The 21,772-nt window shown below is 34.0% G+C and overlaps 1 protein-coding gene across 5 annotated transcripts in view; it reads left to right on the top strand.

Moving 5' to 3' along the window:
• Window positions 1-21,772, top strand: part of LOC145294024 (MAM and LDL-receptor class A domain-containing protein 2-like) — a 319,308-nt gene that overhangs the window by 231,991 nt on the left and 65,545 nt on the right. For all 5 annotated transcript variants that reach the window (XM_080140991.1, XM_080140990.1, XM_080140987.1 and 2 more), the window contains 4 exons: window positions 3,882-4,013; window positions 6,004-6,327; window positions 13,851-13,961; window positions 17,352-17,496. In XM_080140991.1, coding sequence (XP_079997117.1) covers window positions 3,882-4,013; window positions 6,004-6,327; window positions 13,851-13,961; window positions 17,352-17,496 — 712 coding nt within the window. The remainder of the gene's footprint in view (window positions 1-3,881; window positions 4,014-6,003; window positions 6,328-13,850; window positions 13,962-17,351; window positions 17,497-21,772) is intronic.

Raw genomic sequence — 21,772 nt, 5'->3', positions numbered from 1 at the left:
TAATTTTTTTCTAAGTATTTTCTAGCTTAATCTTGTTTACATTGGTGCCGTGTGATACACGAATACATCTAGCCTCGACTTCGGGGATATTTCCATTGGAGAATGCTGACTTATAGGGATAGGAATTTCAAACGCGTAATACACGGCTTCCATTGGTATTTTCCGTGTATTCTGTAGTGTGGATTAATCTCAATTAATTTCCAATATCTTTTGCACGGAAATTTGTCTCTTTTTATGTTAGAAATGACCTATTCAATTCTTTTGGTTAATATTGCTTATTTTTAGTACATATATCCAGACCTAAAGTTCTTTAAAAAAAACAAACTTTTCACCTGGCTTATACGCGTTAGTCATCTGTTTTTCTTTTGTTTATTGTTTGTTTGTTTTTTTGACTAGGCAACAGCCTATCAAACACAGAGCGTATTTTTTCTTGCAAACATTAACTTTGTGCGCGATAAACATGACGTCGTATTCAGATTTGGCGTGATTCTATAAATTGACAAAAATTTCGTGATTCTATAAATTGACAAACATTTTCTAAATACTTCTTCATTTCTTGATTCTTAAGAATCAGAAAATGGAGAAGTATTTAGAAATTTAAGAATCAGGAAATGGAGAAGTATTTAGAAATTTTTGTCAATTTATAGAATCACGAGCTTGTTTAAATATGCACACAATTTTTTCTGCCTGTCCGTACGATCTTTGATTAATTTACCACATGACCAATGCACAATGATTTACAAAATTCCTTAAATTCTCTTCCCGTGAACTGGGCTCCATTGTCGCTGACTAAATTTTTTGGGAATCCAAAACGACTAAAAGTACCTTGATTGTATTTGTTGCAGTCGGATTCTACACTTAACAATTTTTGGTCACTTACTGAAATTGTAATACAGTAATACACGTCATTTATGGGCCCTGAATAGCCGATATGCAATCGAGTCCGTGAGACATCTGTCTTTTGCCATGATTGAATCATTACGCGTGAATCTCTTGTTGCCAGTTGGCATCCTCTGCACTGTTTCACTAAATGTTATATGTCTTGGTTTATTCTTGATCAATAAGTATTACTTGTTATTTAATATTTTATTAGTTAAACCCCGGGATGGCCCGCGTGAGATTCTTAGAGAATTTTCTTTTGCAGAGTGGCCAGCATTACTACTCTGTAACAATACGTGTTCTCATATTGAAGATGGTGACGCAGTATTTTCTTTTTAATTTTCTCGTTCACCAAACTCGCTTTTCCTAATGATATTATTATTATCCGTTGCTTTTTTTCACATCTTCTAGCATAATCAGAAGTTTTTTAATCGTATTTCTTAAGAGAAGCGACAATTCAATTTCGTCCTTAGTGCCGCTATTACCGTTTCTTCGAGTGGTTCCGTATATTTAGGTATCAATGTCAAACCATCGTCGTGACTTATCTTTTTTAAAGGTACATAATCAATTTTGATATTACAATTCAATGGGATTTAAGTTGCGTCTCATCTTCACTTTTAGTCCAAATACCATACCAATATGTGATTACATATTCCATACCAACCAACATTGGGTCAATTATTTGCTGAAATAGGTTCAAAGCTACCGTCAATCCAAAAGGAAGACGATTCATTTAAAAATCCATTATGTGTGTATATTGTCACATACTTCGAATATTCTTCACTGACTTTATCTTGAAGGTAAGCTTCAGACAAATTTAACTTTGAAAACACTCTCCTTCTTTTACATTAGTGAATATATCTTCTAGAGATGCTGAATGATATGCACGTCCTTTCAAACAACCATTTAATCCAGTCGAAAAATCAACAATTGTTCTTTGTAATGATAATTATTATTTATGTTCTTATTATAATTATTATAAATAGTAGTAATAGTATTGAATGACTTTCAATCGACTTGAATTCGGCAAGAACAGAAATAAATTATTATTATTGGTTTTATTATATACATTTATTTATTATTATTATAAGTAGTAGTGGTAGTAGTAGTATGGTAGTATAGGTATTGCTATTTTATCATCATCATTATTATTATCATAAGAAGGTGCATTTATAAGGTTTAGGCTAGAACAATTGATGGTCGTAGTGAACTGTAGTATTAAAGTAGAAAAGTGTTATCATCTTTGCATTTAGAAAGGAAATTACTCTCAGATTCTTTATCATAGCGATTAAGTTTATTATTAAAAATGGAACGTCGATAAAGGTTGCAACCGTTTTCGACTCTTCTTTTTACATATTTTATTATGTTGAATTATTCACATAATATATATATATATATATATATATATATATGTATATATATATATATATATATATATATATATAGTGATTTCAAGGTTATGAGGGTTTTTTAAGTATAAAAACGATGTTTTTTGCAATTAATATTTTATTTTTAAGCGGTCCTCCGCTCTTGTTCACAAAAAAAGTATCGTTTCGATACTTTTTTGTAAACAAGAGCGGAGGACCGCTTTTAATATAAAAAAAAATAAAATCTTAAATACAAAAAAAACAACATCGTTTTCATGCTTCAAAAAACCTTCATAAGCTTAAAATCACTATTCTAGAAGCATACGTGGACTTTTTAACATCATATATATATATATATATATATATATATATATATATATATATATATATATATATATATATATACTAGCCTGGCTACCCAGCGTGCCCGGGTGTTTGGAAATGTGTGTAGTAGGCAGACAGGTTCGAACCCATGAATGTGGAAAGAGGTGTTAAAAAAATTGGTAGTAGGCAGGCAGGCTCGAACACGTGACGCGAAGGTGGAAAAGAAAACGAAAGAAAATCTGACGTCTTAGATGATGTCTGCATGACGCGACCGGAAGTCAAAGACGTTGAAATTAACCGAAGTCAATCCAACGGTGATGATGACTTGCTAAAATGTCGGCAAAAAAATCGACCCGTCTCTGTACAAAACGGCCGAGTTTAGGATGAAGTAATTAATGTTTTTGGCCAAGTTTTCGATTTTGTCGTCCGAGACGTCGAGCTTCAAAATGATACCGACCTTGTTAGGATCTGGCGTCTCTGTCGAAAGATTTTGCGAGACATATATACATACATACATACATACATTTAAACAGACAGGTGAGATTTATAGATGGAGGGAACCAAGAAGAGTTAGAGAAATTCTTTAAAAGGAGACTAATCAGGATAATACCAGGATAATAAAAAGCTTATCATTAAGCTTCGAAATAGCTGTATAAAGAGCATATATATCCTGTACTCATAATAATGTAATTTTTCTTTATTGAATGAAAGATTAAATTTATATGCTTTAGTATATATCTTTATATCGTCGTTTTTTCCTTATTCGTTTTGCATATCTATCTATCTATCTATATATATATATATATATATATATATATATATATATATATATATATAATTGTAGTCAGCTGGGAAGCGGTCCATGCTATTGTGTTCTACAGATTGATAGTTCTTGGAGAAGTACTCTGTTCATGGAAGTTCCGGTTAGCTCTAGATACACTAAAGACAAAAGTAGAATTAGTTACATTGTTTATAGCTGGCCTCGTTTCACTGTGTATATATAGAGGAAAACAGATATAAAATAGCTCAGTCGAGCACCTCAAAGAAAGAAAGAAAACAAAACACAAAATTATTTTGAATAAATTCCAATTGAACTTCGTCACCATCGTATATTTTTCATAGTATTTGTAGTCAATGATTATATTTCAATGTTTACACAGAACACACACGCACATACACACGCACGCGTGCGCACACACATGCACACACGCACGCACACATACACACACGTGTATCTTGTTGGTCTCTTCCCGAGAAGAAAGAAGTAAAATACATAACGAAATAAAATAATTGGTTTGTTTCTGATTTCAGCTACTTCAATTACATGTGATGCAGAAGATCCGTATCACTGTGGTTATGAATATGAGCCAGGAACGTGGAGAGTCAGAGATGCAACGGAAAATAAGCCGTCTGATGTTGACCATTCCCTAGGTCTTTATTCGGGTAAGAAAAAAAATTACCTATTTTTATATGTGGTCTCTCTCGTATACTGTAACAATAATAAAACTCGTGTGACTCTCGAGAAAGATCCATCGTGATCGACAGGTTTTCACTTTGCGACCAACATGTAGGCCCGTTTGGTATCTTGTCAATGTTGGCTCTTCTAATTATAGGTAGCTAGAAATGATTGATGCACAAATTAAAAAACATTCAAAAAAGAATCGATTAATGATAGAATGTTGTCACGAAAGCAACCCACACGAAATAAGCTACGTGTGGAATATCTATGGGACATTTCTACAGACTATCATGCAATGAAACAGAGGTTTACAAAATAAATAATACACTTTCTGTAATGAAGGTCTGGGCTAATAGAAATTAGAAATAAACGTTAGCGTTGCAACAAAGCACTAGAAAAGAACACACAGTAAAATATCACAGGTAGAGTTCAAGCACAACCTAAACACGGGCCAGCAAAAATCAGTAACCATGAGACCATAGAACTCACCGAGGAAGAAGCAGCAGAAACTGGACGCATATAGGGAATTATGAACGAGAACAAAATAAAACTAGCATCCTTAAGAAATGAAGAATAGAACAACGAGAGTTGAAGCGTTAGGATAGGTGTAATGACTAGAGAGAATGAGAGAGATTGAGAAAGAGCACCACGCAACTGAGACGGTACGGAGAGTCCGGGAATCCTGGGGACATACACTCAAATTATCGAGGAAATACAGCGGATATGAATGGTAAACATCTGTTTAGAGAAAGTAAAATAAGTTTCAACAAATATTCAAAAAGAGGAGGGTACTCAAAATCTGGGGAAACAGAGGAATGTTTAGTGCGCATGCGCAGTAGAAACTGCACAGATCGAAGTGAACCATTGGGGAAGATGGAATCTTGTTATGAAATTATAAGGACAAATAATTATATCATTATTTTAATGCATTCAGTCCTCTTCTTCTGCATACTGCTTAGCAGAGAGAGAGAGAGAGAGAGAGAGAGAGAGAGAGAGAGAGAGAGAGAGAGTGTGTGTGTGTGTGTGTGTGTGTGTGTGTGTGTGTGTGTGTGTGTGTGTGTGTGCGTGTTTTAGCTCGAGAAAAGTTTTTGTTGAGGTTTCTGATGAATTCTCACTCAGCATGTTGGTAATATTTGGTTGTTTTGAGTAATGACCATTTTGTTTTAGGTCAAGGATGATATCAACCATCATCACGAGGTGATTAGCATTCTTCGTTGGGCTATTGACACAGTTCTCGGGCAGTGATAAGAATAGATTGAGAAGTGAGGCTAACTTGCGCTCAGAATCTAGGACACAGGTTGGAAATGTAACACATTGTATAAAGGAATTAAAAGAGATGTTAAAAAATACGACACCGCCCCCCCCCCTGCTAAACTTAATGACTTCTGACTTATTATCTCTATTTCAGAGTGAGATAACTGAAACACTTCGACTCCTGTTCTGAACCTCGACTCCTGCAAAAAAAAAAAAAAAAAATCGACCGAAGACACTAATTTCCGATTTATAACTTTTTTCTAGGTTCCTGCCTAGACTACCTTTTATTTGGGAAGTGGACACTTTTTATACTTTAGTGTAGTAAATTTCCATGCTAATCGAATACATATCTGAACTTATTTTAGAATAACAAAATCCATTTCATTCATTTAATTCCGGTTAAAATAGGTAATTAACCGACATTTTGCCTAATTAAAATTAAAACCGCAAACAAAATATCTGAACAAGAACAGACACTACAATAAAGTGAACATTGCATGAAAATACGTACCAATTAACATTAACCAAATTCCGAGTGGCAATGTCTTAAAACCATACCACGTAGTTTAAAATTATTTCTCTTAATATGACAATCTGTCAATCTAAAGTAAAAAAGAAAAAGAAAACAGAATCGAAGCTGTTAAATTTCGCATGACCTATGTTGTAATTTTAAGTACATTTTGAATTTTGTATTTTTCTTTCTTTTCTTTTCTTTCCCAGGGGCGTATTTTTTGTCCATATTTGATAACAGCAACGACAGCCAGCACATACTGTTGTCACCAAATGAGACACTGCCGCTTGACAGCTGTTTATCTTTCTACTATTCTTTCCATGGAAATGGCGAGTTTAAAATACTTGATAATGGCAACGAGAAGCTCTCAATAAAACCACACAACATGTACGCCTGGACAGAGGCGAGAATCTCGGTGTCAAAGGGGAAGCACCAGATCACTTTCATGCACAAAAGGAGAAACAATGAGAACACCACGGGCACGTTACGATTGGATTCCATCAAAATTTCAAATGGAACTTGTAAACCATTAGGTAAATCATATCCTACTGGCTAATATACCACGTCGGAGATTCTAACTATAATCGTTATATTAATAAAAGTGTATGACCGTTTTTCGTGTGTGCGTGTACCCATGTATATTTCTCGGTTCTACGTAACTTACATGTTATTTTTTTATTGGGCATTAGTCTATTATTTATTGAAAAGTAAAACTATAAAAACGTAAATTATAAAAAATAACTCTTAAACAATCCTACTTTTTCATATTTTAATTACGAAATTAGATTCACAACAATGCGTTTTGGTTTCTTCCTAAGCATTTTAGTATTCTATTAATAGTAAAAGATAAAATGAATTACTTTGTGACCTTTCAAAATTTTAAATGAATTCGAAAGAATTTAAACTGTAAAAGAATTATTTCTTCCTGAAAATTTAGGAAACAATTTACAGCCAATTATTTTATAAGATGAAAAGATAAAGATAACATTATCTTAATAACGAAATAAGTCACAGTTTTATGGCAGTTTCGTTTAATTAATAACTTAACGATCAAGCGATGCCGTAATAGTAAACATTAAAACTTATACTAAAAATATTGGTAAAAATAACATAATTAAAAGAGAACAATATAAAAATAAAGGTGAAAATTTCCCGGGAATGACAAGTTTATACATGTATATAAGCGTGTATGTATTATGTATATGTTCTATTTAAGTACGTATGTTAAATATATAAATATCTATGTTATATATAAATATATATGTTAAACAGTTTAGAAGCACTACATGTTTAGAAAAAAAAAAAATAAATAAATTGATGTAATGGAATAACCTAGCATCCCTTCATAGATGAAATGAACTATGGATATATTTAACCTCTCACGTGACTGAGGTAGAAGGAAAAAAGACAGGAAGAGAATAAGAAAATATGTCGAGTAATGTAATAACCCCCTTTTTCTTTCACCCATAACCATGTGTTTCTTGCTATATTCTTATTTAAAGTAAGGATATAACAAATGGCGACAGGATTCGAATTCACAAAAAGGAATCTTTAAGCCAAAAAGATATTGGAAAACGAATGGAAAAAATACTGCACGGAAAAATTCAACTACTGAAAAAAAGGCTAAGACACACACACAAAAATAAGTTACTTTTTTTTTAATTCAGTATGTTACGGTACTACTGAAAAAAAAGAAGAGAAATTGACATTTCACGAAGCATTGAAAAGAACAATTTTTCTGTGAACGGAAGAAAGTTGTCCATTTTAAATTTCTTTTGTTTCATAAGAAGAAAAAACATACGGCGGAAGGGACGCACGTATGCTGTTGGTTCGGTGTCAATTTCGTGTGTGTAGCCCCTTCCAAAAACCTTGTCTCCAAAAGAATGTTTTTCTTTGTGGTTTAAAAAAAAAAAAAAACTATTCAGTGAATTTATTTAATGCTTTGTGCAGGTACTGTTTACTTTTTGTTTTATTACTGTGTTTAAAAAAAATTCTTTAACATGGAACAATAAGCCGAGTTTACAAAAACTATACAATTAGCACTGGCGGTCTAAAAAAGCCAGATGGAATTTTTACAAAAAGAACAGTGAAAACAAATGAAGTATTAAAAACAATATTAATGAAACAAAAAGAACAAAAGGATTGTCGGTTCACTCCGGAAGGAATTGCAAATTCGCTGACAGAATTTTTATATGAACCAACTAATAGCTTAACGTTTCTAGCATATTATCGTAGATACGAAAATATTTTTTTCAAACGATGTCAGGCCTGGTCGGATGAAGAAAAGATTATTTTACTGTTGCAAAAACTGGGTTCCCATGAAAATACCAAGTATACCAATTTTATACTCTCAAGGAAACCCGAAGATATTTCTTTTAAAGAGACTATAGAAATTTTATCGAACATTTTCGGGGAGTGGGATAGCTTATTTTATAGTCGTTATAGGTGTTTAAATATTTTGAAACAAGCTGATGAAGACTTTATCGCCTGTGCTGGGAAAGTAAATGCTCAATGCGAGTTATTTAAGTTGAAAGACCTAAAAGAGGACATGTTTAAATGCTTGATATTTGTGCAAGGGTTAACATCCTCGAAGGATAAAGAGATTCGTTCTAGGATATTATCCATTATGAACCAAGACATAGAAATAACCTTACAGAAAGTTACTGAGGAATGCTAGAAATTGTTAAATTTAAAATAGGATAATACTAGTATCGAAGAGAATAATGTTGACAGCATACAAAGGGTAAATCAAGGTGACCACTATGTAAAAAATACTGTAAGACGTGTGCAGGAAAGAATCACTTCACAAAAGAGTGCTACTTTAAAAACAAAATATGCTATAAGTGCGGGCGTAAAGGACACAAGTCAACAGTATGCAAAAAGAAGGAATACTATAAGCCTGAAATAAAGACCATTGATTCTAAAAAAGAGTCCATATATGGTAAAAAAGGGAAATATATTGCAGTTAGAATTAATGGCCGGAAAGTAAACTGTCTTTTGGATACTAGAAGTGACATATCCTTAATTGATGAAACAACATGGAAGAAAATTGGTTCTCCAAAGCTGCAAAATACAAAGAAATTTCCAGAGTAATGTCTGGAAATAGATTAAAATTTAAGGGTGAATTTTATACTAATGTGACCCTTAATGAAAATACTGTAAAAACTAAAATGTATGTGATACCCGGAAAAATTCTAATCTATTCGCTATGCATTTGATGATACTTTTCAATTCAATTCAATTCATAAATCCATTTTGCAAAATAGTAAATTTGACAGGATCTGAAAGTCCCAAACTGCCAAGAAGATTTGTTGGGGATTTGAATAAGGATTTTAAATAGGTATTTTCTGAAGGTCTGGGTTGTTGCACTAAAACGGAAGTGAAATTTGAACTGAAAGCTAAAGCTAAATCGGTATTTAAACCCAAAAGGGAAGGCTCCGTATTCGGCATAAGAAACAATCAAGAAATAATTAAATAGACTCGATAAAATCAGAGTAATAAAAAAGTGGACTACTCTGAATGGGTATCACCCACAGTTTATGTGAAAAAGAAAAAGAAAAAAATCAGGGTATGTGGAGATTTTTCGACGGGACTGAATGAGTGCTTAAAGGATCATAACTATCCACTCCCTACCCATAAGGAAATATTTTCTAAGTTAAATGGAGGAAAAATTTTCACAAAAATTGACTTTTCAGAAGCATATTTGCAGGTCAGAAGCATATTTGCAGGTCAAAGTCCGCGAAGATTGTTCTAAATACATGACAATGGATAGTCATAAAGGATTATTTCCCCTAAAAGGATTGCCGTTTGGGTTGAAAGTAGCACCAAATTTATTCCAACAAATTATGGATGCCATGCTAGCAGGCTTGGATTTTGCAATGGCTTATTTAGACGACATTTTGATAAGAAACAAAAATGTTGAAGAATATAAAAACCATATTCGTAAGGTATTCGAGTAAATAGGAGACTACTGATTTAAAGTGGCTCTCGAAAAATGTAATTTTGGTATGGACAAGATTGAATATGTGGGACAAATAATTGATTGGAAAGGTAGAAGACCTAACCCAAATACTTAGACCAGACAATATAGTGAAGTTACAGTCATTCTTGCGTCTAGCAAACTCATATAATTCTTATATCTCAAATATGCACGAGCTAAGAGCACCATTAAATGAATTATTGAAGAAGAATAAAAAATGGCTTTTGACAAAAGAATGTGAGGAAGCATTCCAAAAAATTAAAATATGTTTGTTATCGGATTTAGCGTTAGCACATTTCAATCCGAAAAAGGATTTAATTGTAACGGCAGATGCGAATGAATACGGTTTAGGGGCGGTGCTTCTATACAGAATGGATCTACTAAACCAATTTCTCACGCCTCGAGGGTTTTATTACCCGCTAAAAGAAAGTACAGTCAGATCGAAAATGAGGGTCTGTTTATTGTGTATGCCATGAGAAAGTTTCATAGATTCATTCATTGAAGATCTTTCGTCTTGGAAACGTACCATAAACCATTACTATTGATTTTTGGTTTGAAAAAAGGGATTCCTACTCATACGGCAAATAGATTACAGAGATGGAGTATTATTTTGCTGAATTACGATTTCAAAATGCTTAAAGTATCCTAGCATCTAGTCAAATTGCACATGCAAATGGTTTGTCGAGATTGATCCCCAGTAAAACTGAATTTGAAGAAACTGTTATAGCAGCACTAAAAGAAGAAAATGAACTAACAGATAATAAATACTGTTAGGGAACGTCCTGTTACACTTGAAGAAATAAAGAAAGCAGTGAAACAGATAAATATATTAACAGTATAAAAAACAAGTGGGACAAGACGAAAAGAATAGAAAAGGATTAAAAGTGTTTCCATTTTCTATATGTGATGAAACTCTGATGTACGCAGACAGAGTGGTAATACCGCAAGTATGACAAAAGAAAATCCTAAAAGAATTCCACATGGGACATCCTGGAATCTCCAAAATGAAGACCCTAATGAGAGGATTCACATACTGGCCTGGAATTGATCAGAAAATTGAGAAAATGGTGAAATTATTTAAAGGTTGTCAACTAGCCGCGAGATCTACTCCTATACGGACGCAACCTTGGCCTAAAACAGATGTACCCTTGACACACATCCATATCGATTACGAAGGGATATTATTACCTAGTAATCGCAGATAGTATGTCAAAATGGCCAGAAATTTTTAAATACAAACACCCTACAGCGGCAAACACAATAAAAACGCTGGGCGAGGTATTTAGTCGGTTCAGAGTTCCAAAAATAATTGTTAGTGATAGTGGCACTACTCAATATTCACGCACTACTGTGAGGCACTGGCCATGGAACACATTACAACACCAACTTTTAACCCTCGATAAAACGGACTAGCGGAAAGATTTGTCGATACTTTTAAACGGGCTTTAAAAAAGAATAATAACATCAACACGGAAGAAAAAGCATTAAAAAATTCTTAGCAATATATAGGATACCACCAGATCCAAATACAAATACTAAATTATCCCCAGCTGAAATTATGTTTGCCAGGAAGGTACGTTCGGTGTTCGACCAGTTAATCCCAAGAGAAAAAGTAAAAAAAATATACAAAGATAATGTAAGGTACAACACTTACAATTACGGGGATAAAGTTTTCTTCAAAAATTATCGGGCAGAGAAGAGATTTTGCGAAGAAGGCATAATCTCAAGAAGAATTGGGAGAATGGTTTACATTATAAAAGGGCAGACTTTTTTTCCACAAAAAAACATATTAAACAACTGAGACTACCGTACACAGAAACAGTCAGAAACCAAGAGTTACCAATGGAAGTGCTATATGCCACTTTTCATATACAACCTCCAAACAAGGAAGTATCAGTAACTCAGAAATCCAGTCACTCTCCAAAGGTAAAAAATCGGCAAGCACAGATGGTGAGGAGAATTAAAAGGAAAAGGACCGAATTTTTTGGACAAAGTCTAAAAAGGAAAAAAATAGTAGAAGTAAAATTCTATGGAAGAATTTAGCTTGGGAGAAATGTGATGTAATGGAATAACCTAACATCCCTTCATAGATGAAATGAACTATGGATATATTTACCCTCTTTCGTGACTGAGACAAAAGGAAAAAAGACAGGAAGAGAATAAGAAAATATGATATAACATAAATTCATGCGCGCGTTTCTGTCATAATGATTAATTACAATAGAAGAATCAAGACATATTTATTTTCCTAAATAATTTATATTAATACTTTTCTTACTAAATGAGTTTTGTGGTTTTAAAAAATTTAGAAAAAATGTACTGCTGAGGTATTAATTCCCCATTTTTTTCTTTCTAATACATTAAATAACATTAGCAAATGCACATGAGAAATAATCAAGTTCTTTCAGTTTAAAAATTGAAATAAAAACCAGAAAAATGTTTAACCTGAAAACGGCGCAACATAGGCAGAGGCCACCCACCAAATCTATATAATACTAAAACTCTATGGATCTTGTATGTTTGCAATCAGATTTCCGGTTTTCAACATCCGGTTGCGCATGCGTAAATAGCAACGTCTTCAATCCGTTATTCCAAATTGTACAAAAAATGTTGTAAATAGAAAAGTATTGTCTTAGTTTTAGTGACCTTATTATTAGCATATGAATACAATATTTATTTTCTGTACAATAAGTGCTTAAGCACCCGTGCTTTTCAGCGATACATATTCAATAAAATAAATTGATTAATATAATTAATCTGGATATAAGAGAGTTAGAACCTGATAAGAAGTCTCAATTAAGCAAAAGGATAACAAAAGTTTTCTTTAAAAAGAATTAATTGTACAAAAAATGTAAATAGAAAAGAATTGTCTTAATTTTATTGACCTTATTATTAACATACAAATTAAATATTTTACACAATGGGTACTGAATGTTTGCTTAAATTAAATGAAAAAAGTTACATTTTATTTTCATTTTCTATTTAAAAAGCCATTATTAACATGTGGAGAGTGTTTTTTTTATTATTCTGTACTTTCAACTAACAATTTCATTTAAAAGATGATATATCAAAATTTGAATTTAACTATAATAAGGATTATGATACCTGTTCAGTGCATATTTACCTATAAGTATGACCAACCACTTATAATTCAGTAACTGTAATTTAAAAAAAAATAACAATTATAATAAACAGAACGACTCATAGAAATCTATCTATATTCTTTTTTCATTTTAATATACTTTCATAGAAATGCTTCTGTTATGTAAAAAAAACTATTTTCTTTATGCCACAAGTGTCACACTCATACATGAATTCCATAGCTAATATAACGTACTGACCCAACGGGTCACGGGTGGTCTAGTAAATAATCAAACCCAATTCAAAAAGTAAATATAAACTGTGAAAACATAGCACCAGTATGACACAAAAACAGAAGAAAAGAAAACTGTCTGGATTTCCTGACAAAAAATATTTTACGATTTGAAAAAAAAGTTGAATTTAATTTGAATAAATAGATATATTTATTAAAATAAATTTTGCACTTGTCTGGTCTTTTCAGCGGTTAAATTTTAAATTCTGAATACCAAGTGCTTCTTAAACAGTGGATTTCCTATAATTATTTTAACCCATGTTTGCGACCGACGCTTGACAATATTATCGGACATTTAAACCTCATTAAGTTTTAATTAAAAAACCTCTGATGACGTGCCAGGCTTTACCTCCAGCATGACACAAAAGAAGAAAAGAAATTATCTGGATTTCCTGACGAAGAATATCTTACTATTTGAAAATTTAAAGAAAAATTTTAATTTAATGTTAACAAATAGATATGTTTATTAAAATAAATTTTGCATTTGTTTGGTCTTTTGAACCAGTAAATTTTAAATTAAAATAAAAGTTTTTATTGATGACATTCAAAACACACCTTTCTTTTAATACCAATATTACTACGCAATACATAACTGATATTTTAAGTGGTTTATTTTATCTTTGATTGGCAAAGCGGTAATTGTTTTTATTTAATGTTTCCTTTAAAATATTCCATTTTTTTTTTCAAACTATTTATTTTTGCAGTATGTGAGGATGGATGGTGGAAATGTTCCAAATCAGACATTTGCATCCCCAAATTTAAAGTTTGTGATCGTGAGGCAGACTGCTATATATCTGAAGACGAGGATAATTGTGGTAAGTTTTTAAAAAAAATATACTTTGAAACAAAATGTAGTAGGCAAAAAAAAAAAAAAGATAGATAGGAAATAGTCAGTATCGCCCACCTCTAGAAGAGAGGGGTTTCTTGTTTGTAATAACCGTGGAGAAAGAAGACAAAAAAAAAAAAAAAACAGAAAGAAAAAAAAAAACTCGCTTCTCGCAGGCATGTAGTTCGTCACATAAGTACAATCCAATCGCCAAAACCACCTACACACAATCTGCAGGACGCTCACTGACTGCTTTCCAGTGACCTGCCTTTACAGCAGCCGGGAATTATGTATTTGCATAATCGCACGAGAGCAGACAGATTCTACGATAATTGCATGGGGTAAACGCTAATAAAAACCCATGGACGCCATCTTGGAACTCTCTCTTCCGCTCAGGCCGAAACACAACAGACGTATCCGAGATGAAGAACAAAACGTTGATGATGTAAAGTTAGGAGATAAGTTTTAGATGCATTAAAAGTAACCAGCCATCTCTTCCCCCACTATACCACGGGCTCAAGATCAGAGGAGAGGGAATCAGAGAGAGCTTTGTCATTTACGGCCTTTTATGTGTTGCCGTAGATGGTTGTGTTATCAGTACAGATGTCAACGAATGATGTAAGTATGTGTTTTGGGAGATCATTGATGTAGATCAGGAAGAGAGTTGGGCCCAGGATGGACCCCTGGGGAACTCCAGTATTAATACTGTGGGCCTCTGATTGCTGCCCATCAACCACTACTCTTATTAGCCTATCAGAGAGAAATGATTTAATTATTGAGAAAACATTTCCAGTTATACCGTAGCTGGGAATCTTGTGAAGTAGGCCCTTATGCCAAACCTTATCAAAGGCCTTTGATATGTCAAGAGAAATTGCCGTAAATTTCATTTAGGAAGAATTACCATTTAAAAAATTCATTGTTTGAAACAAATACAATACTTAAAATAATTTCCGCAATTTATGGATTTTCAGTATATATATATATATATATATATATATATATATATATATATATATATATATAAAAATAAAATAAAAATTACAATTAAATTTATCAAAATGATCCAAGATGGTAAAACTAAAGTATATTATAAATATTAAAGAATTAATATTTATAAAGTAATCTCAACCGGATGTAAAAGCTTGATAAAACTAAATAGGAGATATAGCTTATAATAAGAGCAAATAGTTAATAAAACATGTTAAAAAACACTTTGAAAGAGAGTTAAAAACATATTTAATCTGAAAAGGAAACACTTGATAAGTGGATAGTCCTTAATCCGCGGAGTTTCGAAGAAATATTTTCCTTCTCATCAGAGGGTAGGAATTAGCAAAATGCGGGATCGGATTTTGTATACAAAAATATTTGATGAAACTGCAAGTAAGTCAAAGCTCTTACTTGATAACAAAAAGTGAATCAGAGGGAATATGGTGAAGAAAAAGGTGATTTCACGTGAAATCATCTCCAATCCTGCATTTTGCTAATTCCTACCCTCTGATGATAAGGAAAGCATTTCTTCGAAACTCCGCGGATTAAGGACTATCCACTTCTTTTTCAGATAAAATATGTTGTTAACTATTTTTCGGTGTTTTTTTAACATGTTTTATTAACTATTTGCTCTTATATATATATATATATATATATATATATATATATATATATATATATATATATATATATATATAGTCATCCACAGATAGACTGTTTCGCTGTATCATAGCTCATTAGTGCAGCTAGAATATCACCTATTCTGAACTAGCAATCAAACCTACAACCATCTAGTTGATAGTTGGCAGTTCTCCTGTATGCCTTACGGGATCAGCACCGGCAAATGATATCCTCAAAATGTTTTTAAATATGCATGTGACCGCTATTGTTAAATGGCTCCGATTTCTTTGTTTATTTACAGACTGAGAGCTTCACATAAAACTAAATAGCAGGTGAAATATTTTTAAAAGTGCTCTACTCAAGAAGTGATAGTTTATATATATATATATATATATATAAACCTCCACTTCATTGGTATAGAAAAGCAATCTATCAGGTTGGTGCAAAAACAATATCGTTTTCACTTATGTTACTTTTATATACGTTTTTCTCTCTATCGAATCGTGTTATTCGTTACCGTTCTCACCCTCTTCTTTCATTTTTTCTGCAGGCTTTCGACAGCATGAACAAAATTCAGATCCAAACGATTTTCTTGTTCCAGTTAAAACTAGACCAAAAAGCTGCCGAGACAGCTCGTGATATCAATGATGCGTTTGGTCAAGGAACCATTAATGACCGAGAAAAAGAACGTGAAAAAACCCGGCGTGTTTGCTGCTGCGTCCATCGCCAAACCGGAAGTGACGTGGGTTTAAATTAAGGCTAGACAATCGGAAAGAAAGGATGACTTTCATAAATATTGGCGAAAAAAAAAGCGACTCCCTCCGTATAGAAAAGTGCCCAGTTGAGGTGTGTGTAAGTGTGTTGGTTGAGCCAAAAAAAAAAAAAAAAAAAGGAAAATTGCTAGCGAAAAAAAGTGGTAGTTGACAGGTAGGCACTACCCCGTAGTCGAAGGAGGAAAAGAAAGTAAAAAAACAAAAAAACGTGACGTGTTAGCCGTTGCGCCCATCGCCAAATCAGAAGTGACGTAGGTTTAAATTAAGGCTAAACAATCGAAAAGAGGCGATGACTTTCGAAAATATCAGCGCAAAAAGCGACCCCTCCTTGTAGAAAAGTGCCCAATTTAGGATGAAGGAATTAATGTTGTTGGCCAATTCTTTTATATTTTTCGTCCAAAGGGTCGAGCTATAAATTGATACCGAGCTAATGAAAATCCTCCGTCGCCTCTGTCGAAAGTGCTTGCGAGTCATACATACATACATTTAAACAGGCAGTTGAGATTTATATTATAGATGAATGACACGCGCTGAGAGTTTATTTCCAAGTGAAGCTGATTTGCGCAGAGCCAACCTCACTCTCTCGTTCCAACATGCCTGATCTAGCAGCAATACATGTTTGAGACAGCTAGAGGCCAGATGGGATACATGAACTGCCGAAACTGTCGACGTCCTCCTGCAGACAGCGCCTGGCATTCCCAAACGGTCATCAATCTGGTACTGGCCAGTCTCAACGTTGCTTAACTTTGGTGAAATAATACGAACCGGTGTATCAACATGATTATGCCGTACAATTTGTGCATCTAGTCCCATTGTTTCTATTCTTACGTCTTAGTGACAGAGTTCCGTATTTGGATTGAATATGAGTAAAAAAATTGCAGATTTATTCAATCCTCTCGGAAAGTGTTTGGTGTAGTTTTTCTTTCTTTTTCTTTTTTTTTTGTTTCAGTTTGAGTTTTGTATAATTTGATGCTAATTTTCGTTGCTTTTTTTTTCAGAAAATTATTCTGATGTACAGCTGTTCGATGGAAGGAATGCTAAACAAGGATTTGTTAAAATAAATTACAATGGAACATGGGCGATCCCTTGTGGATATTGGCAGCAAAGTAACGCTGACGTTGTATGCAGATCGTTAGGTTACACGTAAGTACAATTCCAATATAAATTTACTTATTAGGTAGGTAAGCTAGAGACGCCATCAACAAGGCGGTATAAAACATTATGAAAAGTTATTGAAAATTATAAATAAATCGGGTCAGTTTATATAAACACAAACGCTGAATGATCCAATCGGTTATTCTATTATCAGCTTTGATATCGGTTGACTGCATTGCAACGAAACCCCACAGAAAACAGTCGCCGGCATACAACCTTTTTATCTCTTTTACATAATTTCCTACCTTCTTGGACAAAGTTTGACTGCATAACGACAAAACTCACAAAAGACAGTTGAAAGCTGTCGTTCGTCTTTTTTCCGTTTCCTCCATTTTAGTCGGCTTCCTACCTTGCTGATGAAGCCCACAGAAGGCAGTTTGTAGGCAACGTCTATTCCTTTCACAACGAAAAGAGCTAGGATAAAATGGCCCAAATGGCGAAAATCTTGAAGACTATTTGACTTGTTTCGAAGGAGAGTTGAAAAGGAAGGCCTAAACGTGTTTGCGGGCATTTACAGTTTCATATATATTTTTTTAATATTAAAAGTATTGAACAATACAAAGTACAATTTTGGATACTTATGTATTTTTGGTACCGCGCTCAAATAATATTGTTTTATTTACAATGCCATATTTAAAAAAATAGCATGAAACTTGAATTTAACCTGAAAACACGATTTACAAAAAGCGCGTACCAAAAATTCATAACCAATGTAGAGGATGTATATTTTTTCTAGATTTCTTAAACTTCACAAACATCAATACATACGAACGGTTTTTGTCTCACATTTACATTATTTTTGTATGCTGTAAAAAATTTGTAAAAATTATTAGCAGTTCATTTAAAGCTTCTTCTTTTAAATGGCAAAAAAGTTAAGATGATAATATTAAATTACACCTACATAGTGTTACACACAGTGGGTCACAGCTGTGGCAAGATTGGAGGTACATATTATTATTACACTTATTAAAAAAATATAACGACTGATTATGCTATTTGGGCAGTACAGACCTTAGTAATTTAATATTTAGCCAACAACAAAAATAGCAGCCGTATTTGAAATTTTTACGCGGGAGAGGGTGCATGCTACCAGCGGGAAACGCCTGTTAACGGGTTCTGCTAGTATACAATCATGCCTATTTTGTGCGATTAGTATATTCAGCGGCAATTTTTGTTGATGGCAAAGGCGCCAATTAATTTAATTAAAATAGTTATTACGCTAGTACTATAATAAAAACGATACAATAATGTTAGTACTATGATGAAAACAATGCAATAATGTTAGTGCAATGTATTAATATAACAATAATGTTAGTACTATATATTAATAACAATGCAATAAAATTAGTATTATGCATTAATAACATTGCAATAACGTTAGTATTATGTATTAATGACAATGCAATAACGTTAGTATCTATATATTAATACGATAGCGTGTGTGTTATTTTCTGTGTCACGCTTACATTCGGGTCGTTTAAGTGTTATGTATTCCATTACTTGTCCAAAATAATTTTACCAAGAATTATTCATAAGTTTTGGTTTCGATTTCGATTATGATTGAAGGAACCCAAGTCATGTGGATATATATATATATATATATATATATATATATATAAATCGGTAGAACATTAACTCTATAATAATATATACGAAATCTGAAAAAATAAAAATATCATATTTAAGCGTACTTTACGACCGGGCTTTGCCGGGCGTTCGTGCTAGTTAGATAAATACTTTTGCAGTTTTAACAAAAAAGCTACAATAATACCAGAGCGTCTCCATTTACACTGAACATCTACAGAATGCCAACATCAATATATTACATATGAATGAGTCCCCTATGGAATTTCCACAGGTCCCGCTAGTTATAAATTAATAACAATGCAATAATTTTATTACTATATATCATTAGCAATGCAATAAAGTAAAAATTATGAATTAATAACTATGGAATAAGGTTAGTACTGTACGAGGGGCGTGCAATAAGTAATGCCCCTGACCCACTTCCAGTTGTCTGATCTAGCTGAAATTTTGCATGTGCTACGGGTTATGTGGCAAATTACAGCTCTGAACTAATTGTGGTTTCTGTTTTAAAGGTGTTTGAACTGAGTCAGGTGTGAAATGGAGCGTGTTGAATGTCGAGCAGTGATCCGGTTTTTGTATTTGAAAGGACGCACATCACAGGAGACTTTTGATGAAATGAAATAAACTTATGGTGATAATGCCCAATCATATGACCTTGTAAAACGCTGGGATCGTGAATTCAAACATGGCCGGAAGTCTGTGAAAACAGCTCCCAGACCTGGTCGCCCCCATTCTGCCATTAATGAGGCATCTATCCGTCAAGTAGAGGCTGCCATTTTGGAAGATCGGCGCATTACTATTCGCCAAATAGCCCAAGATGTCAAGATTAGTACAGGGTCTGTGGAAACTATCCTTCATAACTATTTGCATATGCATAAGGTGTCTGCCAGATGGATTCCCAGGTTGCTCACACCATTCCAGAAGCGAGAACGCGTCGAGTGCTCGAGGATAAATTTGGAGATGTGCCAAGAAGACGAGTCAAAGGTTTTCAAAAGACTGATTACACAGGATGAAACCTGGGTCCATCACTATGATCTAGAGACCAAAGCCCCGTCAGTGCAGTGGAAGCACTTGAACTCACCACCTCCAAAGAAGGCAAGGGTGTAGCCCTCCGCTGGCCAGGTCATGCTCACAGTCTTTTGGGACCAGGACGGAGTAGTAATGACAGATCTCCTGGCAAAGAGTACCACAATTACAGGAGTCTATTATGCTTCACTTTTGAGGAAATTAAGGGAAGCTATCAAAATCAAGAGGCGGGGCAAGATCAGCAAAGGTACCCTCCTTCTACAGGACAACGCTCCGATCCACAACTCGCATGTCACCAGATCAGAAGCATGGGCGTGTGGTTATGAAATAATCCCCCACCCTCCCTACTCTTCTGACTTTGCATCCTCTTACTTTCACCTCTTCTCAGCCATGAAGTTGTGTTTGAAAGGAAATCGTTTCTCAGATGATGCAGCCTTGATTTTTGAAGTCACACGTTGTGGTTGGAGGACCAACCTGGGGTGTTCTACAAAAACGGTCTTCAGAGAGTCATCAAACGATGGGAGAAATGTATAACTCTGGGTGGTTCCTATGTAGAGAAAGACTAATACCTGTGCTAAGTTTCGTTGCTCTACTGCTATGGGGAGTGGGCCAGGAGCATTATTATTACACGCTCCTCGTACATTAATAACAATGCAATAATGTTAATATTATGTATTAAAAAAATGCAAAAATTTCACTATATGTATTTAGAATAATGCAATAATTTTATTATTATGCATTAATAACAATGCAATGATGTCAGTATTATGCATAAATTACAAATGTTATAGATTAATATGAATGAAATAATGAATGTTGTATTATCTATTAATAACATTTCAAAATTGTATTACAGGGTGGAACGATAAAAGCGTTATCCTAAAGAAAACAACAACTTTATTTTAAATGTTTTTATTGAAAAAAAATCAATTCAAGTAACGTGATTATGTAGGAGAGCTGATATCTATTCAAAGTAGCCGTTTTCAGCCTCAATCAACGCCTCGATACGATTCTGAAACTGGGGGCATGCCTTACCACAACGCCGGTGGAGCTCGGCTAATACTCGGTGGATGACGGCTTTAGTGTTGTGGGAGGTCAGTGTTGATGCTGTTCTCGGCGTAAGACCAAACGAAGTAAGCTAGCGGGTTGAAGTCGGAGGAGAAGTGGGCCAGTGAGAGAAGGGTACAAAATCGTAGCACTCCTTCTGAAGCCAAGTCTGGGTCTTTTTGGACTTGTGGGCCGGGTTGAGTCCTGCTGCAATATACAGGTTCTCTCAGTGGCCTCGTGATTGCACCAGAGGATCACCCCATTCTTCAGTACATCCAAATACATCCAGGTACACAGTTAAGCCGACTTCAAAGACGTGAAGTGGCACGATGTGGCCCTCACTTGAAATCATACCAAAGACCATAACCGTGACCGGAAACTTTTTCATAATCCTGGTTTTGTCCTTGTTGTTCATGGCAATACAGCGATGCATTTTGAAAGTTCTGGAAATCGTTCTGTTTTCATAACTTGGATCAGTTGAGAGCATGAGTTGTACAGCGGCGCGTCTCCGATCTCGCTTGTTGATGATTTTCACTTTCAAACATGAGAGATAGTTCCTATCGCTCTTGGAACTTGTACACCACTGACAAACTAGTAGATGGTC

Source organism: Euprymna scolopes, chromosome 15, assembly GCF_053919585.1.
Source record: "Euprymna scolopes isolate OS-2025 chromosome 15, ASM5391958v1, whole genome shotgun sequence".
In the NCBI taxonomy this organism is placed as follows: Eukaryota; Metazoa; Mollusca; class Cephalopoda; order Sepiida; family Sepiolidae; genus Euprymna; species Euprymna scolopes.
Note: the sequence above shows the minus strand (reverse complement) of the source record. Positions and strands in the feature narration are given on the sequence as shown.